General features: G+C 37.4%; 1 protein-coding gene across 1 annotated transcript in view; it reads right to left on the bottom strand.

Moving 5' to 3' along the window:
• Positions 1 to 1012: 1012 nt before the first annotated feature.
• Positions 1013 to 26105, bottom strand: part of POC1B (POC1 centriolar protein B) — a gene marked incomplete at its 5' end in the record, with an annotated part of 49372 nt that continues 24279 nt past the window's right edge. Inside the window, 5 exon segments of the mRNA XM_080612932.1 lie at positions 1013 to 1133; positions 2329 to 2511; positions 25914 to 25931; positions 25933 to 25982; positions 25985 to 26045. Coding sequence (XP_080469058.1) covers positions 1029 to 1133; positions 2329 to 2511; positions 25914 to 25931; positions 25933 to 25982; positions 25985 to 26045 — 417 coding nt within the window. The 3' untranslated portion in view covers positions 1013 to 1028.

Genomic DNA, 26105 nt, shown 5'->3' with positions numbered 1-26105 from the left:
ATGACTGCCTAGTTTCGACTGTGGATTTTCAACAAGTTTTCTGCAGTTGCCATTTAAATAATAATAGGTAGACATAAAGAAGCATAGATGTTTTCTATTAAAAAAGAAGACCTACAATCGTCTTTCTAAAAATTGCATTTTTATTAAAAATAAAAACAAAATCATCATACATTGCAAAATCTTTCCTGATTAATGACTTGAGCACCTGTGAAAGTCCTTTAGCGATGAGATTCTTTTGTATTTATGATATAGATTTTGCATCATTTTGTGTTTGGTTCAAATATATTATTCAGAAGTATGAAGCTGATTTTTATTTTTCTAAATATGAAACATGAATTTTGATGGGGTGAGATAAGTGAAAGTGTTCGACTCCATCAGTCTTGCAGCTGAATTCACACATGTAGTTATAGTTTCAAAGTTTAAGTGATTTCATTTTCATAGTTGTAACTCAAAGTTTTTACACCACATCTTGCAATTGTCACTAAAACATTTAGAAGATAGAGAGTAACTGTCACTACTTTTTGGTAAAATATTTGAGAGTATGTAAGGTACAAAGTAAACCTCTGGCATTTTTGGAATTAGGGCTAATTAGGTCTTAATTAATTTAGGTGCTTGAGTAATGCTGCCTTAGCACAAGGAGCATTACTTTCACAATCCTTACCTGAGCGAAAAAAACAGCATAGTGCACTTCCATAATAAATTGCTATTAATCTAAAACTATGTAGTTTGTTGCTTAGTTGTATTCAAAGATCTTAGTAAGTTGAAATAAGAGTCCTGCAATGCTCAATGGGAATGATTTCAGAAAACACTAGTTTTGGCTGGGCTACACTTTATTAAATACACAGACTATCTACTGCTACCAATGTTTAAAATGTTTTGCATACTTTTTTTATTTCAGTTATTACATTGACTTGTTAGAAAAGGAGGATTTATATTTTTTTGCTTACAGCAAAACCCAGCGAAGTAACAATTATTATTTCCTTGTGAATATATGAAACATATTAATCAGTACACTCCGTTTTCATCTTTTATGCTTCCTGTCTTTCTTCAAGTAACATTTTTTGCTGATTTTCTAAACATTCTTTCAATTTATCTTCGGTCAAAGTCAGACGTTGTTCCAGGATTGAAACAGTCTGCATGAAGAGGGCAATAATTTCAATTGGTTTGGTATTACTCACACATTATTATAAGTGTGCAACACAGTAACATAAGAAGAATCATTCTAACTCAACAGGAAAAAATATCCTAAAATGGCTTTTCCTTAGCTACTCCACTATTTACAACTCTATTTAAAAATAATGGGTTTGTATCTCTGGAGATTGTCTAAAGGTTTAAAATTGTGCTCACAAAATATTTTCTCTGAGAGCGTGCAATATATCTGTGCTTGTATAAATTACTCTGAAATACTATGTGAAAGTTGCATCCATATTTCAACAGAAAAACAGCCATCAGTGCTGACCCCAAATGATATCTTCCAAAAACCTAATAAAAACTTCTAATGCATCCCCAAACCCAGGAAGTAAGAAAAAAAAAATACTATTAAAAGGCATTCTCCAAGAGATTGCCCTTGTCAGAAAAGGTTTCTGGACACAGGCTAGCAGTTTCTTTTTAATCCAACTTACAACAGAAATGATTTTCAATTGATGACTTGACTTTGTACTTCCCAAAACTTATTTCTTATTCTGTATTTCTTATTCTGCATTGCAAAACAACACAGTTTTGCAAGAGTCACTCCCTTTTCATTTGGTTTAATGTTAATATATGACAGACCGCAGAGTACTATCTTAAAACACAGATTGGCTAAATCTGGACTACTAAAAAGGAAGTATTGAGCATTTGCAAACAAGTGACTCAGAGTCACTGCTGGAGACTAGTATTTGGGCAGTTTCATTGACACTAGGAATTATTCCACTGCTTAGATTCCTATCCAACACCTTGAACATAAGTTTGAAAAAATATTTAATGGTACATTACAAATTTGTTTTGTTCATGCCCTGCTAACACATGATTGTTCAAGCTGGAGTCTGCTAAAGAACTGGCTTCTGGCAAATCAATGCTAGATCTCACTACTAAAAAACAGTGAGTCTTTTCTTCCTGAGTTAAAAATACAACAATAATATTTATGATTATGTAGCAGGAAGCTCTTACTTTAGCAAACACAATGTGATCAATATTTGCTGAAAGGAAAAAACCAGAACAGTCACTTGACTAGACAACTATTAAAAATAACCCCATAGCCTTTAATATTCTGGTTTAGGAACATGGTTCATGGGATTTTTTGCATTACCATTTTCCCACTGCAAGTGTTATCTGTTATTGCATACTTACTAGAGTTAAAACATCCAGCTGCTCTACAATGTGCTCCAAAGTGTTACCCAGGGAGGGGGAGATGCCTGTTTGCTTGCCCACATTAGGCACAGCTGATTCACTCTCATTCTCTGACTTCCTTTTTGAACTTGTTGCCAAGACTGAATCAGGGGGATTCTGCGCATCTTCATTGCTGACATAATCCTTGAATACAGAAACACCATTTGAAGATTTAGTTTCTTTTGTCTTCATTTAATTGGAACCATACAACAAGATAGGAAAGTCTGGCTTTCAATGAAAAAAAAAGAAAAAAAAATCTATTTACACATAGATGCACACACACAAGGGTTTTCAGATCTGCGTCTTGTACCAGGTCCAGTTCTTAGCACTTCAATTCATTTGGACCTAAGAGAGAATTTCAGCTGTGGTGGATGAGGCAACAAGAGAAATCTCAGCAGTCTTTAGGTACATGTTTTAGGTACATATGGTTGAGGAACTACATGCTGTACTATAGAGCTTGAATTAAAGCTACAATGAGTACTACTGCTGACTGGTGTTTTCTTCAAAAAGGTAACTTTAGTTCACAAAGGAATTCATTCACAGCAGTCATATGGATGAAAAAATCCACATATGATTAGATGATCACAAGAGTTCCATCCAGCTTCATAATATGAAACCTTTGTTTAATATGAATTAACTTCCTCTTTCAGCATAAAAGAATTAAGTAGTTTTTAGCTGTTTACTCAGTGACATTACTTTTTGAGAAACTGATTCCTTCAGAAAAAGGGAGGACAAAACAACAGAAAAGACCCACACAATGCGAAGTTAAGAGGGAAATAACTTTGATGTATAAACTTTGCTCATGGGTAAGTGAGACAGCACGATCTTCCCAATCACTTGCGGTTCTCTTTGTACCTTGAAGTTCTTAATGGACCTTTTGAGTCACGAAAGGTTAAATAATCACTAATTCATTAGAAGGTCCTTTATAACAACTTCGCCTGACTTAATGACTTTTTCAGATGTACCTGAAAACTTCTTATGCCTTTAGATAATTTTAATTAATTTTATACTAAAATGAACTGAGGTAGTCAAGTTTTATTATCTCTAATTATATTTTCAATATACACAACATTTATGAAACTTATAAATGGTTACAATTTAACTGCTTCCCTGAAACTTAATGACAACTGATAAGAATACCCATTAAGCTACGCAAAGGGGAAGTTTCAGTCTTATCTGACATATTTAAAATACACAATTTTTATGGTGTACCTGGAATATATTTATGTTGTAAAGCTGAACAGATTTTCAAAAGAAAGAGTCTAGAAATCATTGTCAGCCATTAAAAAAAAATAAATCTCCTAAGTCTATAAAATAACCTTGCAGAATGTAAAGTGCTAGGCAGAATTAGTGACAAACCTTTACAAGATTACCTAGGCATGTTGATGAGCTTCTGTCAAGAAAGATTTATGTGTAGTCGACCCCCCTTTTGAATCAGGTAGGATCATAGAATGGTGGGTGAATACTGCTACTACAATAATGTAATGATTTCAAATATAAGTAATTCCAAATTATATCAATATTATCAGGAACTCATAGTGCTGGATTATTCACAATACTATTCCTGTGTCCTCAGTGCCATCCTACACAGTCCTGACCAACTAACAAGCTCTGTTCCCCGAACTCACTGTTGCTGATTCTCCAAAATATTTTCTTCCCTAAGTGCTGGGGTTGTGGTATCTATGTCAATGAAAGAGAACTAAGTGACAGACGAGTGGTGTCCACCATCTGTCTTGAAAGGGCTTCTCATTTTACAAGCAAAGCACAAGAGCAAACCCCAAATGCGACACACACAGAGACAGTAGAAGACCATGGGTTTAGGGATGAGAATAGCTGATAGCAGAGATTGTGGTGCGGTAAGAGGATTTTGTATCTTAGGAAGAGGAGGGCAAAGAAAAAGGTTAAAAGTACCATTGTGCATTACTGCAAAGACAGGAGTCAGCCACCAAGCAAGAGCCCATGGTGTGCAGAGTGTGGGACTGATAAGGATAGGGGGAGATACCCATGCATATACTTCTATACTATACTTAACTTACAACACTACAAGGCCACATGAAATCCTTCTCAAGATTTTAAAGCACCATGGTATTTGATGATATGTCATTTTCATTGATTTCATTATGATGAAAGAAACAGCTAAATGAACTAGAAGAAACCTCCAATTCCCTTTCAGCACTCTTTTCTGTGCTTGCTGACCGATTTATGCAAACGAACTAAGCATGTCAAGTAATAAAGGGCTGATGCAACCACTACTGAAATCCATCAGTGATTTGTACTCATACTGGGTTGTGTCAAAAAATAAAAGTGTGCTAGACATCAAACTACAGATTTCAAACATTAAACAACTGAGGCTGTTCTACAGAATGCCCCAAAGCTTACAACATTTGCATTGGACTACAGAGAACTGGCCTTCTAGGTCTAAAGCTATTTAAATTCATGGCTCACAGTGTGATGCTTTGTCAGTCAGGCTGTTGCCTTTTAAAGGTGTGAAACTGTGGTAGAAAGGGTACTGTCTCCAGCCATCTGTTGGAGTTTTGCTACTGGTCAACAGAAAGCAGTTTTAGTTCAGTGGTTATGATGTTCAGTCAGGAGCAGGTAAGCCCTGTTCCCATAAGAGGTGTTTTATTTTATGCATAAGGGGATAAAATTAATAAAAACTCAATAGGAGAAAGGATTGGAACCAGAACTTCCCCACTTTTAACTAGATGGTTTAATTACATCTTTCTTTCCAGTACCATGAATTTCAATTTCTTCTCAATATGAAAAATCTTGTGATGTCAACTTGAAATTATTCCAAAGAATTGTACATTGTGAAGGGCTCACTTGTTATGTTAGCACAACATGAAATAGAATACAAATGGTTTGATATTTGGACAAGGTAGGCAGAAAAAGAAATACCCATTTAATTTTACATTGCTTTAGCTCCTTGCTTTAAAGTGTTAGAAGTCTGCAAAGGAAAGTGTTCCAAGTATCTCAGAATATTCTATCTCACAATGCATCCTAGGTACTTTTAGATGAGCATGACGTATATAGGATTACTGCATCTTAAAGACTGTCCGTATCTTCCCTTTGCAGATTTCATTATATGAGATACCATTAGTTCAACCCTAGAATCTAGAAGAGCTCAGATTCCCTGTGTTATTTCTGATTTACCAAGTTATACCTGAGGTCCTTGTGAAACAGGATTAATGGAAGCTTTTTGGCACACTTAGTAAATCACAAGATGGATATAGTCTCAAATGCTGATTAACACAGAAAAGATTAAGCTCAATTTGGCATTCAAATATTAAAGAAAAGAGTCTTGCAACACATTAGAGAATTCCTGCCTTATAACCAATCATACTGTGAAGAACATCCTTGTATTCAATTACGACAGAAGAGTCCATTAGAATAGACTTCTTAATGAGCTTTCTATAGAAAGATGGTGAGATTATAAAACCTTGCTTCTGCCTGCAGATCTTGACTGCTTGCCCAGAAGCTTCCAAACCTCAACCAGCATTAGCTAAACCTGACAGCGAGATAGCGGCCTCACTGATTAAGCTGTGACAAACTTCAGGGAAACTGGAGGCAGGGTAGATGGGACACATTGCAGGGAAGACAAGTAGAACTCAAGAGTTATATATTCTGCATGGCAGCAGTAAACCTGCCCATTTATCACATACTTTATGAAACACAGGCAGCTGATGAGGGAAGTGTCAATGAAAAGCCAGTTGGTGCAGGAACAACTTGTAAAGCTTATGTAATTATTCTTTGTAGACACCTGTATGTGTCCTCTGAAAATGTTGGCACTCTGCTGATTTCAATCAATCCTAATGAAGAGGTAGGGGTCTCAGAAGTAAGTTAGCTCCTCACAGCTTCAGGAAACCATTTTCCAGTTTCACACCTGAGGTTAATGCTGCTCTGTAAGTTCATACCCCTTTGCTCTGAAGGGGAGTATGGATGCGAGTTCCAGAAGCGCAAGAAAGACCCAGGCTGGAACCCATGTTTTCCTAGACACCATTATCAATAAGCTCAGTGGAAACAGACATAATGTAGTTTGTCTAATATCAGAAAAGATACTTGTACTAATGTTTTGAGAAATACATTAATTTTCTTGCCCTTTGAATGACACAAGTAACTAAGTAACACAGCCAAAACGGATGTATCTGTAAACTTCAGCTGATACTGATTTTACTTAAAGGCATTCTGCTTGGCATTTGCAGTGTCCTAAGGATAATCTATTAACTGTCAAGTACTTAAAAATCATGAAAAATAGATTTAACATTCAGTGGCACTCAGATTAAAAAGTTGCTGTCTGTGATTTGAAGTATTAGGGTTTAAAAAAAAAATTAATCGAGCAAGAGAGGAAAACAATCTGTGGTTATTAGACATTGACAGGTTCTTCTAAAAACAATTCTACTCTGAGGTTGGTATTTCTCGATTCCTTTTTAAACAAGCCTGCTGTACTTCACAGTGAAAATAAAGTTGAGATTTCAGTTCAAGCTCCCACAAAGTGATTACAAATTGTGCTATTAAAGCCAACCTAAACAGATTCTTCCAGCCCAAGGAGGAAAGCTGTCAACTCAGGTAAACAGAGCAAACACTAAGGTACTAAAAATCTCACCTAATATTTTTTTCTTGCAGTAAAATTGATCCAAAACTCAATATATCAGACAAACAGGCCGTGAAAAATGCTTTGTAGCTCAGTAAACTGCCACCAACATTGCCAAAGTCAGAGTACTGGAAAAGTCATCTTGTAATTTAGTGGGTTAAGCAGGAAACTGAAATTCTTCTGTTATATACTCAAAGGCTTACAGGGACAACACGACACGAAAGTGCTAATATAAATAAGGCAAACGCCTTGATGTTTGTCAAGTCTGAAAGGATCAAATACAGATAAGCAAATAACTTTCAAAATTAGTAAGAGAGAAATCAAATGAGACTGTTTCAAATTTTGAAATCTAAGTTGTGCCAAAATGGTTGTTATTTTATCATCTTATGGAAGTTTCTAGAGATTTTTAATGTTGTCAGACATCAAGTATGCTGCTATATCCTTGAGGTGCCTGCTTTGTATTTTAACCTTTCCTAGTATCTAAATTTACAGTCTTCCCCAGCTCAGTGAAGAGTCCAGACCTGCTGAAGTCTATTGCAACGCTCAAATGCCAAATCCTTGTTATAAAGGAGTGACACCAGTGTCACTAGATTTCCTTTACTTTTGGATACCCATCCGTTCATGTCCACCACTTTCATTCAGCATAACCTTTTACAAGAAAGTTCTTTTTAAGAAAACTCACTCTACCCCACAGCCTATTTTACACCGCGTTTCAAGAACTAGATGTTCCCTTTCCTTCAAATTAGCCCTTTTCTGAAGTATTTTAAATACTACCAATTCATAAACAACAATTCTGTATGTTGCCAGTAATGTAGTAAATATGCCTTATAATTAAAAAAACCAAACTATTCTTCTGAGGGACTTCGAAGATATAGCTTATTTTGAGAGAATAAATTTGAAAAAGGCAATCAATTTTAAATTGTTACTTCTGATCAAAGTTAAGAAGAAAATTAAAATGTGTACAGTATTTCCATTCACAGCCCGTTAGTAATAAAATGGACTCATATTTGGGCAACTTCACGCGAGTTACAAATAAGGAGGAGAAGAAACAGATTTAATTAATCAATAGGAAGTTATTACCATGACATTACCAGCGGATGTTCAGTAGAAAATTAAATTTAGCTTATAAATGATGTCACAAACAGCAAGCCATAATTGCTCATCTTTGTTTTCTGTCAAGCAAAATAGCCAAAACTCTGTGGGTGGTGCTTAATCAATTTGTGAAAAATCCTTACACATAACCTTATCACCCCTGCCTATTCCCAAATGTTTTTCCATGAAGCATTCACAGATCAGATAGAAAAAAACACTGGACCCTAGTATCCCTTCACTTCATGATGTTTAAGAGTAGAATCTGAGTAAAATGCATCCATTTATAAAGATGCCTGAGCAGCTTTATTTATAGAGAAAAAGAATCTCCTGTTCATATTCAAAAGATATGAAAAAAATACAAGTCTCTGTCACTCAACTGAAAATCATTTGTCTTCAGTCTTCTAAGCACTTTGAATTCAGAAAATTTAGACAACAGCTTCCAAACGAGTATCTTAATGATCTTATAATTAAGATGGGCTCATATGAAAAAGTGATATTGGTGAGATTCCTAATGAATCACAAAAATTGGCAGGGTCTGCTTTTTAAAAATAATCCTTTAAATTTTGAACACATGGTACATTTGCCTACTAATACTAAACATTTCTGATACTGTGATTAAAACAACTACAAACAATTAGTCACAAGTAGGGCATTAGGCTCAAACAGACCAAAGATCAGAGGCATAACAGAGTACTCTCCCACTCTACCAGACCTTGATTTCCTGTGGGTTTTGGCTATACGAAATCATGGGAAGTTTCTCAGGAGAAGTAACAGTACTATCATTATCACTGCTTTTTCCTCCATCTTGTGAACCTACCCCGGAACAAAAATGGTTCACTGTGGATAAGCTAAATTGAATCATTTGGAAGATCTTTTTCCCCTCTTTTTTTTTTTTCTAGGCCATAATTATTCACAGATCATTTCTACTGCTTTGAAATGTTTTTTTTTTCTAGTCAGTAAGTGATCCACATAAAACAGAACTCTCTGATCTATTAGGCTAACACTGAGTATGTTAAATCACAATCTGTTTTATCAGTTTCTACTGTAGAAAACTTCCCTGTAGTTTCAGCTGATGACAGCATTCTTCATTTCCTCTCCTCTTGCACGCACATGATCAGCACAGCAAAAACCTGCCATGTGCCAGGCTCTGAAACCTTCTGCTCCTTGCTCGCTGACATGGTAGTTGTGTTATAATTTATTTGCAAAGTTTAATTAAAGTTTTGCATTCAAGCAGTAAAATACAGATAAACTATGTAGTGCATCTAAAACAAAGCTCTACCAAGCATTTCTAGCTTGAGCAAACCTCTTTCAGAGCAACTCCTAACACAGAATTTCATACTTAATTCAGTCCTTCATGGCTTCTCAAGCACCTCAGTCTTCTCTAGCTCTTAAAAGAATGTCCAAGCTAAAACCAAAAACTGAAAGTACTTAATGAAAGTGCACCTCATCTAATCTGACAAGGAAATACTTGGTCTCCTCCTCTGTGGAACTGGCATCATCGCTGAAGGCAGTACATACTTCAGTTTAGATCCTGACCATGAGTAGTGGTATTAGGATACAAACTCATAGCCAACAAACCAGGCTAGACTATCAGACTGCATTCCTCAGCAAAACAGGCATTCTCAGCTAAACACAGTAGCTCTACAGCCTGCAAGTTAAGAAAAAAAAACACAGAGCCCTCAAATGTTCTAATTAAACCACTACCCTCAGAGAAAACTAAGGACTTCCCCCACAAAACAAGCAATATTGCTGAAATGTTAATAAATAAAAAAAATAAATGTCATGAACATGCAACACAAACTGGATAGAAACCATTAGAGGTTCAATTTCGACAGGTGAGAATTTCCCTGCCAGGAAGTCAGTTCTAAATGGAACAGTTCAGATTGGCCATATTCAAACATTTTCATAAATTATAGAAATACTTGCTCCACGGGCATTAAAAATAACACTATGTACACTATGGAGTAAAGGTAAAGGAAGGTGATAAATGATCTTCAGTGTAGCTTCAGGAAGAAACTTTGTAAAGCTGAAGACAGATAACATGAAAACACAGAAATATTTCCACTATTCGCAATTGCAAAATAAAGTAGCCAATCTTAATTTAGACAAATCACTTTAAATTGCATGTGTGCACATGCAAGGGAACATTTTATAGCTAAAATCAACACTAAAGTTTCAAGTGATAACTTCTTTTTACTTATATAGAGTCTGAATACAAATTTTATTACGTATTGTGCTTGATCTTCTTATCCATACTATGGCAGGGAAAAACTGAAGGAGGACTGGAAGAATACTTGTAGCATTAACTGGAAACATAATGAATTAGATACTAGAAGTGAAATAATGACAGCAAATGAATAACCTGATATGGACAAGGCCTCCTTTCTAATACTATAAATAAAATGTTCTGCTATTTTTGATACTACAAGTGAAAGAGAAGTAAAAATTCCTAGGACTTTCCTAGCATGTTGGCAAACTCCCTGTCCTCCAAGTAGTAGATTGTGGAGGTTTACAGAGGGCATCAAAAATGTGGAGGGCAGGAGGCAGTTACCTCAGAGTGTGAGTGAGAGCAGAGCATCCTCACCAGAACACATCTACTCACAGAAATGCCAGCTGTTCTTCTGGATTGGCTGCTCTTGACTTCTTTCTGTTCTCTTTCCCCTCCTTAAGAAACTGACTGAAAGTCTCTTCTTTAGACCAACAGCTAGCTGAGCAAGTCTAACTGAACTTCACAAAGAAACAATAGCTGGTAACAGTATGATTTATCATGCAGAGTCTTAAATTATATATAAAGGTTAGTACCTCATATATCTCCTTCAAACAGCTGACAAAGTCACCTAGTATATTCATTGGTATTGTTCAAAATGAATTTACAATGAAAAGAGATCATTCAACAAACACAAAGGAATTTCTCATTCTTTAAGGCATGTTTACACCTAGGGAAAAAAAAGATCATATACTTTACAATATGTGATTGATTTATCTTAGACAAGCATCTCTTCTACTTAACCTGTTGGGGCAAAACTGATCTTGATCAAGTTACACTGTACGTAATGATAAGAGGTAAAGGAACACACTTTGTCTTAAACCCTATCTCTCAATAAGAATGAACAAAAAACTACTGAAGACAAAATCCTGAAAGGACAGACTCTGCCAGGACAAAGAAAAGGATTGAAGTATATGAGTAACTACCTCCTAAACCCTGCAGAAAGCCAACAAGAGCTGTGGTCTCTGTGCTCCAGTCTCCACAGCCCAAGGGCCTGATGCTTCACAAGGGTGGGAGACAGCTGCACAGAACTGGTGCAGTCCCTACACTGCAGAGCCTCCCTTCATGCACATACATACTATGTTAGCAGAGCCCCCTGGTGTAGAAGTAGCACAGAAGATCTGTTTGACAGCCCATACATAAGTATATACTCATACATTATCTACAAACAACCTTCTTTAAAAGTTATAATCAAAACCAAGAGAAGCTTGTTTCTGTTGGCACAGCCACACCTGTACCGATGGGTTTTGTCAGGGTAACAGTGTCAGTGCTATGGTTTGAATTATTTTTTGGGGTACTTTATACCAACGTAACTCATGCCAACAAAACTTTATTGCATAGACAAACCTAGCTTGCCTCCCATTACACAAAGATTTCACAGTGAAATCGCCACCCAGAGGGACCTGGACAGGCTTGAGAGGTGGGCAAGTGCAAATCACATGAAGTTCAACAAGGCCAAGTGCAAGGTCCTGCACCTGGGTCAGGGCAATTCCAAGCACAAATACCGACTGGGGGGCGAATGGATTGAGAACAGCCCTATGGAGAAGGTCTTGGGGGTGTTGGTCAATGAGAAACTGAACATGAGCCGGCTTCAGCGTGTGCTTGCAGCCCAGAAAGCCAACCATATCCTGGGTTGCATCAAAAGGAGCGTGACAAGCAGGTTGAAGGAGGTGATCCTGCCCCTCTGCTCTGCTCTTGTGAGACCTCATCTGGAGTACTTCAACTCTGGGGCTCCCAACATCTGAAGGATGTGGACCTGTTGGACCGAGTCTATAGGAGGATGAGAAGGTTGTAGCACCTCTCCCACGAGGACAGGCTGAGGAAGTTGGACTTGCCCAGCCTGGAGAAAAGAAAGCTCAGGGGAGACTTTGTCTTCCAATACCTTCAGGGATGTACAAGAAATTTGGAGAGTGACTTTTTATAAGGGCCTGTAGTGACAGGACAAGGTGGAATAATTTTAAACTGAAAGAAGGTAGGCTTAGATTAGACATTAGGAAAAAGTTCTTCACTGTGAGGGTGGTGGGGCACTGGAACAGGTTGCCCAGAGAAGCTGTGGCTGCCCCATCCTTGGCAGTGTTCAAGGCCAGGTTGGACGGGGCTTGGAGCAACCTGGTCGTGTAGACAGTCTCCTGCCTGTGGCAGGGGGGTGGAACTAGATGGTCTTTAAGGTCCTTTCCAACCCTAACTATTCTATGATTCTATGAAATCTTCTCTTTTTAGCTGAGATCTAGCAGCTTTGACTTCCCTTCAGAGCAGAGGTAACAACAGGAAGGTATATCGCTTGACTGGGTGGCTATTGACAATACCATTGGGGTTTTACTCATACTTCTATGGAGCAAGCAATCTCATCCAAATTATTTACAAGAAAATATTACAGTGTAAAAAGCATTAGAAACAAAGTTAGCAATACAGCTCTACTGAGTCCAAAGTTGTATGCAACAAGGCCAGCGCAACTGCTTGAAGACTTTGCCTGAGAGCCAGATGCTACTATTAGGGAGGAGAAAAAAAAAATATATACATAGCCAGGAAAAAAGTATTTTATTATGTAATACAGGAATACTGTTCCTCAGCATTTGACCAATTTTTTTGTTAATAAAATATTACATCTATAGCGGATGATGAACAAAGGTTTGAACAACAGTGTCATAGAAAATCCCATAAGGAGAAAATGAAGCTTCAAAATTTTCCTTGAAAAATCAAATGTATGTGCTTTTGTTAGGTTTCATGTAATACCTGGAAAAAGCAGCAAAAGCCTACACTGAGCTATTTCAATGCTTACTATTAGTACAAGCTGTCCAATTTGTCCAGGTGAACACAATACTGGGTGCTGCTGAGCTTAGCTCAGAGGTGGGATTTTCAAAAATTGCTTTAGCAGCACTAGCATAACTTTGTACTTCAGTTGAGTTTTACAATTTACTGTGATAGAAATCACAGTAGGGAACTGCAGAAACTGAGAAATTTGAGAATCACATACAAATATCCAAGAACTGTTAACTTTGGAGTGGCCTGGCATAGTCTCGAAAAATCATTTATTTTAATTAGTGTTCTATTACAAATTTCTGTCAAAATACACACATTATTCAGTGCCAATTAAAATGCTAAATGTGTTGGCACATAAGACTGGTAGGTAGAAAGGTTCTGCTTAGCTGTATTAAAAAAAAACAAAAAAGGAATTCGCAATGATAAAAATTACAGTTAGAGCATTAAGGTTGCCAATAATAGCTTTACTTTGAAATGCTTCATAATTTTTTCCCACTGTTGAGCTGTGACAGTTGAAACTTTGAGAAAACCAAAATAAACACCTTGCTGATTTAAGAACATGTTCTGCAGCTCTGCCAGTTCATTAAAATCAGAATTCAATTAAAAAAAAGAATAAAATGTCTCTCTGTATTAAGCCAGGACAGTGGGCTTCATTGCTCAAGCAATTCAGTAGCTACTCTCAGGCTCTTAAGACCTATCTTCTTCCTATTTGACACTTAGTGTTTGTATTTTAGCCAATCCTTTCCTAAAGTGACAAAAATTAACATATCATTGGACGTGACTAACTGTCAGCATGACATAAATGGCAAAACCACTCTGAATGAATTTGGGTGGTCGTGGCAAGGGGAAAAGGTAGGAATGGTGGCCCACTCTGTGAATTACACTTCCAAGAACATGTTAGTCTTAGATTTCATGGGAACATACTACTAGAAGAGGTATTGATCACTGAATCCATTCCTCGGGTAAAAGGAGTTTGCATCTATACCATACTCATTGAGTAATCTCTTCTTTTAGAACTGACAACATCTCCTATGATGAATTCCTTTTATAACTATTTATTTTTATTTTAAATAGCATAAATATAGACAAAACTTAGTTTATGATTATGTTCTAGCCACGTAAAAGCATAAATCCTTTCCATTTCTGCCTCAGTAGATGCTGTTATATCACAATGGTCACATCCACAATCCTGTTGACTTTAGTTAAAATAAATATGGATAAATATAGAAAAATTATAGTCAGCTAAAATGTAGGTGTTTGTTCTCCACTTTCACAAATGATGCTGGGAGAAAGCCCCCTTTTTCCTTAGTTCTTTGTGAGAGAATGCCTTGTGGGTTAAGATCCTGATTAATTAGTGACATGATACAGCTTTGCCATCAGCTCTTCCTCCCTGTCAAACCAAAAAAGAAGAGGGACTTAAAATAAATCTAGTAAAAACTCATTCTTCTCTTAGCAGCAAAATGCTGTAACGACAACATGAGGAAGCTCTGTCTCATGATTCTTAAAGGATTCCTTTGCCACCAAGCTGCAGAGGCAAACACAGCAGAAGGGAAGTAACCTGGTCTAGTGTCCATGACAATCCACAACTTTGTGTTCCTGCAGTCACACCTTATTACTCTTTCTTGGTACAAGAAAAATATTGACTTACAGTTTCTGTCTCTGTGGTGATGCTTATGTGACCAGAAAAGCTGAACTACTACAAGCAGATACACACACAACACAAAAGAAACAAGACCAGTACTCCTTCGTTCAGCAAGGAGTAGCATCTTTTGCATGGAAGAGGTTCTGAGGACCTGTGGATTGGCACATCTCCCTATTTAATGTATAAAAGTAAAAAATAATGTAATTTATGATTTTTTCATTAAAAAAGCGTACCATCACATATGGCAGTAAAAAAAAATGCATACACAAAGAAATAACTCCTCAGAATATAAAGATATATATAAAAGGCTACATCTATATTTTATATATGTATTTTTACATATAACATTTTTCTATGTGTCTGTATACCTACATGGATATATTCCATATATATATATATATACATACACACACTTATGTGAAACACCTTACAGGGTCTTATTACCTTAGAATAGAGGACAGCTCTGTCCTCTGTAACATGCAAGGCTTTAAAACTCTGTGTATATATAGATTAGGAAAGTAAATGGAAAACACTAAATAAAGGGTTTACCATTTGAAGTTAATGTTAACAGGTCACAGTGTATTATTTTATTCATACATCCTCCCAGATTTAAATTAATTTGTTAAATTTCCACACAATTCTTCTGCACACATTCCATATTTAGTTATGTTTGCTGCTACATTTCTAGCACTTGTAGCATGTTTGGGAGTGTTTTGTTTGTTTTGAACAGCCAAACTTAAAGCATTGATTAACTTTAGTATTCTCTATGCGGGAAAACCACAATGCATGTACAATTTGGAGCTGAAGCACAAGACTAGAACTTGATTTTATCACTATATCTCACTAAAATACTGCGTGTCTGTTCTGGAAATCCTGACCTGGTGTAATCAGAAGACCAAGAGAAACTGAAAACTTTTATTCTATTCCTGCTTGCCATTTCCTTACCAAGCAACGTAACAGAAATTATAAGAATCCCCATGGGTTCAACTTAAAGCCCTCTTATTTTGTAATGATGACTAAGTTGCACTCTTTCTATAACATTTCTGCTTATAGGAAAAAGTCCCTTATTTGTACTAATACTATGATCTTCTAAAACTTCTGAAAGAACATTACTTTGAGAATTTATTATCACCAGCAGCAGCCTAGTGATAGCGAGAATTTGTGGAACTGTGTCCCCATGCAGGGTACAAGAGGATGTACCATTTTCCATACTCTGTTAAAAACACAGCATCAATGGTAGTCCCATGTCACCTATGTCCCTGCATCTTAAGGATAACAATTTCTAATAATAACAGACAACATTAACAAAAATCTTTTCTAGAGACCAATAAAGTTAAGCACATTAACACTTACATATAAGATACTCCTGCTAAGAACAGGAACTCAGATTCTGAAATGTGCTTGAGTTCCCTTGTGCCCATGGCCACATGGTACTTTCTTTGAAAGTAAAGCACATTTCTCTAAATAGTTTGTTGTATGGGTTAGAGTTGGATTAGAGGTTTAACTGAATTGAAAGAAAGATAAAGATATAAATAATATTTAAATACTTCACTAATTTACATTAATGAAAACTGCATTAAATACTATCCACTCTGGTACAGGTAAGAAATATGAATGCAACTATGCTAAAAGACATGTAAACCAGAATATCATACTGTATGTCTTCTTTATAAGTTTCATTTTATTAAGGCTGATTCTGTGCTTGCAACTGCAGAGAGGAGCTAAACAACATGTAATCAATTGTACAATATCAGTTACGACAGGTAGTGGTCTACTCAAGAAGTGAAGATGCCACACACTGGGATATGGAGGAAGGCATATCCCTACTGTGTGCCACACTCCACACTTGATGTTAAAATGACAATAAAAATGAAAGCAGTGGCACTATAATCCCAGATCAACAGCTGGCATTCCAGTCCTAAATGCCAAATTCCTGTTGGGGATTTAGAGCCTTCACAGATAAAATACACTGTTGCTTTTTACAGCTGTAAAAGGCAAAATAATATAAATGACCATAAATTAGAAGTGGTGAAACACTTCTGATCAGGATAATTGAAGACCTCAGCAAAAACCCTATAGCCATTAGAATAAGAAGCAATAAAGTGGACATTTTACCCCACATTCCTAAGGAAACAATGCTGAGACAATTTCTGTCTGCTTGTCCCCACACTTCACTTTTACGTTTTGAACTTGTTGCAGATTTAGGGGTGCCTGATGGAGAAGGCGATATTCTAGATGGAGCTGATTTCATACAAGTTTTCTGAGAACAGATTGCTAGCTCAAGGAGAGAAATCAGTAAGTACTCCCACTGGGAAAAGGGCTCCGACATCAGTTTACACATTACTGGAGACAAGAGGATGCATATGAGAGAAACAATTTAGAATTACCTCAAAGCAAGAGAAAAGCTTCAAATAAAACTTTACAGCCAGCTATGAAACATGGATTTGTAGGAAGAAAGGCTAGGTAATTCCTGTCACTCAAGCATTATTTGTACTATACAAGTATCATGAACAAAAGTCCTAGCAATGGCACGTTTATTAGCTAGAGGTGTTAAAGAGTGATGCAGAATTTTTTTAAGTTGTTAATGAAGTATTTTTATCTTCCATTTTGGAAGATAATAATGTAAATGTATTTCTGGCAAAATACCTTCTATTCCAACCATAGCAAAAAAGACTGTTAAACAATTTACACTGCATATAAATATTTTTAAATCCTGGCTTACATAGTTTGAACTCAATAGTTCTGAAATAACAAGTAAGCTAATGATGTTGATTTTTAATATATCCTGGAATAATGGAGAAATACCAGGGGGAGTGGGGAAGCTGACATTTCATCAGTAGTTAGGAAGGATAAACAGGATAACTGTGTGGTCATAGGTCACAGTCAGCTTGAGAATTGTGTCAGAGAAAAACACTGAAAAGTTGATTTAGGACATATATAGCAAAGATTTAAGGCCTAATGTCAAGCAAATCAATACAGTTGAGAAAAGAAATTGTCAAAGCAAAGACCTCCCTAGTATTTAGTCAAACTGTTCCTAACAGAAGCATTTTCTTTTTTTAATCCATAATATGTATGCTACAATTTTAATTAACACATTTTAGGTTGCAATGCAGTATAAAGTCAATTTTCTAGCTAGCGTTTCTTCATGTGTCTCTGTCCACCTCTCTTCCTCCCATTAACCCAAGCTTCTATTTTTCTTTTCTTCCTTTTTCCCCTAAATACTATTTATTGCAAAATGCATAACAGCAATGGAATCCAGCGTTTTTCTCCCAGAACACCTTTAATCACTAGCCACAGACTGCTTCTCACTTGCTTTCCTCTGACACTATATACTTTAAGCTGTTACTTTACAGTGCTTCAAACTCAAGCATGAAGGATGGAGCTGCCTGCATTCAGCCTCTGTCTCAGCTACCTGCTGTTTAGCCATGCAAACAGAATAAAGCAAGCTGAATCCCTCTTAGGTTGAAAAAATAACTGAATCCAACATACCAACTGCCTGAACAAAAAGAAACCATTAGTACCACCTCCTTTGCTCACATTTTTTCACTGCATCTTAGAAAGATGACGGTCAGACGTGTCATGCATGTAACACACCTGTATATGTAACACACCTGTATATGTTACAGCACAATCACATTGGATAGATGGCTCCATAGACATGGCTCAACCTCAGTTAGGTTACAGACAACACTAATCTCCTACTTAATCTCCAAATATTTTTTTCTCATTATTTCTTTTGTGCTAGAATTAGTGTTTGAATAGCTGAGCAGATCAGGGAATTGGATGGAATTAACCAGACAAGAACAGTCATTAAGTTAAAATGACTGTGAAATCATCCTGTCCTCCCTAATTTCTGCTTCTTCCTCAAAACTACACTGGTGGAAGATATGACACAAGATGCTTTCCAAGTTTTTCTCTATCAAACATCTATCTGATGAAGGAACATTTTTGCCCTTGGTGCCAAATTTTATTTGAAAAGTCTCAGTCTCTCAGTGTTGCTTGAAGCAACCTATGTCATTTTTGGATCTGACTCAGTGTTTCCATTATCTCACATGAAGCAAGTAACTGCATCTCTAACAGCAAACTAGAAAGTAATGCAGCAAGGTTTGCAAGGAGAGATGTGCTGTATTAGAACAGTTGATGTATTTGGAAAATGCTCAAACAAGCTTTTAGGCAGAAAGCACCCTCTAGGTTTAGAGATCACTTTAATCTAAGTGATAAACAGAATTTGCTAGTCCTTGTTCAAGCACTGTCATTTAGGAAAAATAAGAAAAGATTTAAACAGTATTAAAGTGTTTGCTTTCCTAACAAACTCTCATTAACCATTTTGAGTAACATATGGCTTAGATATATATATCTATATTTCACTCTATATTCAGGGCTCTACCACAGAGTTGCAAGCATGCTGCGCTAAACTTAGGCTCCAGTAGTATTTAAGAACAAAGGGTAATTGAAGGGCATTATTTTTGCTTTAGCATCTTGTTTTCTGACATGCTTGATCTGTAGCTCAGCTTTATTATCCAACTTAAGATAAACAAAAATAAAGCCTTGCAACCTTCCCTGATAGAGTCACACACTATGAACGAAACATTCCCTTGTTCCTGCAGTCTCAGAATTATTATTAAAGTCCTGTGAACACTAAGAAGTGCAAAACTTAACTTGCTCTACTGCAGGAAAAAAGTTAAGACAGGTGCTTACAGGGTAACAGAGCTACCGAATGCTAACTTCATTAACTTCCATTAAGCTAAATGACTCACAAATGGCATTTAGATCAGTAGTAAATCATCATCTAGGTCAGCAGGAAGCTCATTACAGGCTGACAATCCAAGTGACAGAAACACTTTTCTACAAGTGCTATATTAGTAATTTCCTGTGTGAAAGGCTTGCTGCTGTTCCTGCATTCCTCGGGGGACGTTTCTTCTCAGAGGATGTTACTCTTCCCCAGGAAGAGGAAGGAACCAGTTGTTATTGGATGTGTGGGCTGATAGCTGTCGGGCATTTTCTGCATGCCACAGAATCAGCTGTGAGAACTGTGAATACAGCTTAGATTCCCAGCCGGAGTAGGGGAAAACACTGCTTGGGCAGACAAGGTCAGAGCATACTCGTACAGTATCTCAGGAAGTTGAAAGAGAAATAATACCTGGAACTTCCATCCCTCTAGTTCCTAGAAATGTGCTGATTTGATAAAGGAAAATATACAGACATGGATCAACTTGAAAAGCATTCCTGAAGTGCTGCACTGTTGCCACGACTAAGACCCTAGCAAAGTAAAATACTGCCAGTTCTGAAAGTCAGCTACAAGAGCCAGTTATCTTGCAAAACAGTACCAGTAGTCTAGGGGTGGCATCTGTCAATAGTGTTGATTGAATCACAGAATGGTTTGGTTGGAAAGGACCTTAAAGATCACCCAGTTCCAAACCCCCTGCCGTGGGCAGGGACACCTTCCATTACACCAGGTTGCTCCAAGCCCCGTCCAACCTGGCCTTGAACACTGCCAGGGATGGGACAGCCACAACTTCTCTGGGCAACCTGTGCCAGTGTCTTATCACCCTCATAGTATTTAAAATCTACTAATGTACTCTCTTACAGTTTAAAGCCATCTGCCCTTGTCCTGTCACTACATGCCCTTGTAAAAAGTCCCTCTCCAGTTTTCCTGTAGACCCCCTTTAGGTACTGGAAGCTGCTATGAGGTCTCCCCAGAGCCTTCTCTTCTCCAGGCTGAACAAGCCCAACTCTCTCAGCCTATTTTCATAGGATAGTTGCCCACAGTGTCAATATAGGCTACAGCAATATAACTAAACTGGCACTGTGTGTGTAGATTTAGTTTCCTGTTAGGTCCCTCACCTGAGTTTCCTGTCCCATACCAGCTCAAGCTTTCTCTGTATGTGCTCTGACACTCTTACATGACTAGTCTGTGCCTAGTCCTATATCAGTGAATTTAGTGTCAAATCCCACTAGCTTTTTCTTTAGTGCAGCACTACATTTCCTTATCCTACTAACTCATTTCCAAACTTGGTTACAAAAGAGGAAAAAAAAAAAAATCCCGCAAGCAATTTGATTAAAAAATTATTAGGGAGATAGGATAGAGACAGACAAACAGTACAATCTCATAAGGTACATTTCCTCAGGAAAGCAGGCTAAAAATAGTATAGGAAATATTATATTCTTGCACTCTCTAGTGCCCAAATTCAGAATTCTGTCTCCAGTGAAAACTTGACTCTCTCTCAAGCTCCAGTTCACTCAAAGAAGATAATGAAGCCTATTAAGGAACATCAAGACATGTATTATTACCCAATTATGTAGCGGCACAACACATTTCCTGTTCTCTCCTTGTAAACCAGCAGTTACACGCTGTGTTAGAATAGCGTCACTGCAAAACACAAGGGCCGTTTGGATCGTATTCTTCTTTTATTATAAATGTTGTGTTCACCTTCATGTATCTGATCTTTAAGTGTTATTTGATGCTAGTGGTGTCAAAGCATATTGCTTTTAAAATTAAGTACACAAATCTTTTTAAACATGCCTGCACCTCCACAGAGGGTCAAAATGCAAGTTTCAAAATTCACTGTTCAATATACCAAACCCTTTTGGCACTTGTGACAGAAAATGAGCTATTTTGTTTCCATACACCGTATATTTTTTGGAAGGTCCATAACTAGGCAACAGAAATGCTGTCTCTACTGCCTCATGGTGTAGCCTTTAGGAGACATGGGAGACTTTCCTCCCCTGAGATCAGCTAAACATTTACCTGCAAAGCTGTGGGGAGAAGGCAGCCTATCTTCTTTACCCAGACCCACACACTGTCCACACAAAGCTTGCAAGAAGTGGGGAAGATCTGTCTGGAGTGGGCTGTCAGCCAAGATAACATCAGAAATTGCTTGCCTAAGAGTAAGACTGGACAGAGAGAAGGATTCATTCATAAACACAAAAAAGCAGAGTTGACAAATTCTTTTCCTTCTGCTGCACTGAACACTTCTGAGTTCCTCTATTATAGCATTTATTCTGTGTTTTTACAAGACCTAGCATCAGAGCTTCAGAGCCTGTTCGAGAGTTTTGCTAATCGATGGAAAAGGTGCAGACAGTTTTATCTCAAATACTTTGGAGAAACAGGACATCTACACATTATTCCCTAATTTCATTCCACGTTTGTGATCTGGAGTTCAGCTCATGGAACTGCAGTTCATTCAAATATGCATTTACTTGTAATCAGAAGAATCGCAGTATATGGAAAAAAAGTCTATAGCTATTCAGGGAGTGGCCTTTCTTACTTCTCTGTCTGGGAGCAAGGAAGGTGAGGCGATGGGAAAGGCTGGGACCTGTCAATTTTTATCAAAGCTCTTCTACTGGTGCAATCACTTCTCAATACAGAGCTCACTCTAACTGGCAACTGAGTTTTGGACAAGGAACACAAGCAGGACATTTTTCTCTTTTTCTTGGAGGACAATGATTCCAGTCTTCCTCTCAAAGAGATAGTGCCAGAACTTTCCTCTGGTAGAGAAAAATGCATGAATATCATGCAGCAAGCAGAGCTGAAGTGAAAGGCTAAATGTCCAAGGTCCCAGGAAAACCTGATATCCATGAACTACAGAAAGCTGTTGTGCTTTTGGATGAACTGTGACAAGCAGTAAGTGCAGCCATTGTGCACAGTGAAGTGCCATATGACTTTTATTCTACTGGCTGTTCTCTTCTGAATTAAGACTTGGGCCCCAGAGGAGATGATCTGTGTATAATATTCCTATTCTTTCCTTTCTTCCTTTTCCCCTCCCCTTAACTTCACTGAAGACAGTTGGTATTTATTTCCATGTAAGGCTGGAGCCAAGAAAGGATGTAAATCAGTAGTTGTGTAAGACTTCATATATACAGAAATGGAAGAACAGATGCATATTTTGCATTCATGATTGCTGTCTTTGCAAAATATATAAGGTGCTTTTTAGGTTGGGGGTTTTGGGGTTTTTTGGTTGTACTCAAATTGAAGGCAGAAAAACTGGTGTCAGAAATACCTAAACCCTGAAATACATACTGGTGAAGCAGTGTGTATAGGATAAATTGAGAGTATCTACTTTTTTTGTATCAAGACACCACTACAAATGCAGTAAACTAACAATGTATTACACTGAGAAACAAAAGTTGCACACGCTCTTATTTGCTTTAACATATTTTACAAGTTGAGGGTGGAGAGGAGATTTATTCTGTTTTAAAACATAGCACGGTCCTTTGGCTCCAAACAGGAACAATCCTTATCTTTCCCCTTCCAATAATTAATCCAGTCTTAACTTTGTAGAAATCGTACTGTAAATGAACAATAAACACGTCTTGTTTTCAGTGTTAACTAGCGTTGGAAGAGAAAGAACAGCAAACATCTCACACCAAGTGCAGACATTCTGACTTCCAGATTACAGTACGTTGCTTTGCTTCCTCCAAATCCTGTTTACATGAGCAAGGTCAGGGGATGGAACATTAGAGAGCCTCTACAGTGATTTCCTGCTGCTGTCAGTAAAAACTACTGAGACATCATCAACTTTCCCTTGTTACCAACAGCTTATCAGGGACCAGAAGTTACCAATGTACTGCCGTACAGACTTGAAAAAGCCCAACCTCACACAAAAGTAAAAGTAAAATCAGAGAATGAAACAGGAGGAAATAGTCCTAAAGGGAAACAAGAGTTCCAATTTTTCCTTTTCAATAGTTCAGAAAACAAAGGCAATATTAAGCTGCTTGACACACAGAGAGAAGGGGCGGAAGAGAGGCAGTAAAGCTTTCAGAGTTACCAGTGAGACAGAAAAGAGAAAGAAATACAACCCCCAGCCCCCAAACCTTGACCCCAATTCAGTGAACATTTTCAGAGTGTAAAAGGCTACAAAACACTTCATTTTTAATAACTGCAACACATACGAAGGCTCTGACCATTAGAAAAGTCAGGGCATTACACAAATACCTGTTAGTTAAGCATATATAGATTGTACTGGTTTCTGTAACACATACAAGAACTAAATAAATGAATCATGTTCAAAGCTATTTTCCTGACAGTAAAAATACAGACAGTAATTCTTAACGCTTTTATATTACAGTCCAGAAGAAAGCAGCTCCATACTGGCGATTGCACTGAAGGTTTTCCACCAACACAATTACCACATTTGCTTCACTAAGTTTACAAAGGAAGGTGCATCAGTGTGAATATTACATGAAAATGGGGTTTTCACCATGTTCAAACAGAACTGGCCTTACAGCTTTAAGTTAGAACACAAGCTGGAAAGATAAGGTGTTTAGAGTTCAGGGAGTTTAATAATTTAAGGGTTTTCTAGCAAAATCCTTATGAGAACATTCATACCTGCATGTCTTGGCTTAATCTTTGAAGCAAGAAAATGCAAGTAAATTAAAAAAACTCACATAACTAGGCTTTTTAAATGTGGAAGTTGTCATGGACTGTTGGGTTTGATGAAGCAACAAATTAAAATTCCTTGAAAAGAAGAGGAGGAGTGGAAGGAAGAGATAATACCAGTATTTCCTCATACAGATAAAGCTCAAAATAAAAATGATTTGCTAAGAAAATATCTAAACATATATTTTAAATTCACAATAAAGAATCAAGACTGTTGAATGTTTAAATATTTGTTTTTTAAATCTGCAGGCAGACTGTTATCAAGAAGAGATGACAGTGATACTGAGCTGCACCCTAATTATCTGCAGTTGTGGCAGATTTGTTTTGGGCTTCTCAATGCAGGAGACACTGACATCCTGGAGTGAGTCCAGCAAAGGGTGAACAAGATGGTGAGGGGGCTGGAACACAGGATATACAAGAAAAAGCAGAGAATCGGGTTTATTCAGCCTTAAGAAAGAAGAATACAAAGAGATCTTACTGCCATCTCAAACATCTAATGGGTGCATAGAGAGAAGGCAGAACCAGACACTTGTTAGAGGACCACTGTGATAGAATTAGAGGCAACAGCCATGCTGGAACATAGGAAATTCTAGCTACATATTATGAAAAAAAGAAATATATATTTTCACCAGTCAAACACTAGAGCAAACTGCGAAGAGAGGTGGTAGAATCTCCATTCTTACACATATTAGCAAATGAACTTGACAAGGCCTTTAGGAACCTGATCCAAGCTGTCTTTGCTTTAAGGGGGGGATTAGATGAAATCACTCCAGAAATCCCACTCAACCTATACTGCTCTATCATTTTTATTAACAAATCTTTACAGAAGGGAAGAAAAAGGAATACCTTTCTGCTCTGTCACAAGTCATCTTAAGGGCAGTAATAGCATATTTCCTATGACCAGTAGTACAGGACACAGTTCAATAGCTGAAGAAGATATTCTCAATAGGGAGCACACTTTCTCCCATTCCCAAGAGTAGCTTGAGATCTACGGGAGTTTGCACACTTACCATTAGGAATTTTGATAGTCATTCAACAAAACTTTATACAGGTTTTGTACTGACTTTCAATCTCCCTGAAGATATTTCAGGGAGCTTTAGGGAACTCATCACAGATGCTCAAAAGCTTCACTGTAGTTACTTGTCCCAGAGAAGCTGGTCTTTGAGTGCTTGAGACAGTGATCTGAGAAAGGCTGTATCTCTCTTCGTCAGCAGAAAAATTAAATATGTTTATTAGCTGCTTCCAGTGGTCCAGGGACTTGCCAAAGTGTTTTGTAAATAACCCTATGGGCCCTGCTCTGTCACAGTTGTGATAGATAAAGAACCCTGAAAGATACCAGAGTGCATTTTTCTCTCTGCACGTATCAGAAGGACAGAAGAACGGCTTAAGCTTGAGGAAAACACTTCAAAAAGAGTAAGTAGGTATAGATAGAACATTTGTAAATTAACCTGGCAACCTGATTAAAGAAAGATTTTTAGTCATTTGAACAGTGCTCTTCCAGTAGAAGACCAAAAAGCTGTAGGCAGCTTTAAGATGAGTCTTGACAATTTGGGAGGGGGTGTAGGGGGAAGCATAGAATGATATTGTCTTTGATAACCAGTATAAAAAGAGCAACCCAAGGGGTCTGGAATCAGGGAGAGGGATGGGGAAGGAAAAGGAATTAGAATAGAAGTTGGTAAACTCAAGTTAGAGGAGGATTGAACAGAACAAACACTCAGACAAATAATGCACAAACATAGTACCAATCAAGTGCAGAGAAAGCATCAAGAGGAAATCTGGCAGATAGGTTGGCAAAGTTGATGTACCTGTTATTTACTATGGGAGAGGAAGGATGCTAATAGCAGAGAAAACATGCAAATGTTTTCTGGATTTGTGTCAATGGTGGTGCGTCAGACAGAGCCATAGTCCTTAAGGCTGTGGTCTGAGTAACAAGTACACAGGAATGTTGCTAGATGGAAAAAGATGCAGATGGTGAATGTTGAGCTGCAGAAAGGTAAGAATCAATGGA

The sequence above is a fragment of the Psittacula echo genome (genome assembly GCF_963264785.1).
Source record: "Psittacula echo genome assembly, chromosome: 1".
In the NCBI taxonomy this organism is placed as follows: Eukaryota; Metazoa; Chordata; class Aves; order Psittaciformes; family Psittacidae; genus Psittacula; species Psittacula echo.
This window is presented reverse-complemented; position numbering and strand designations above follow the sequence as displayed.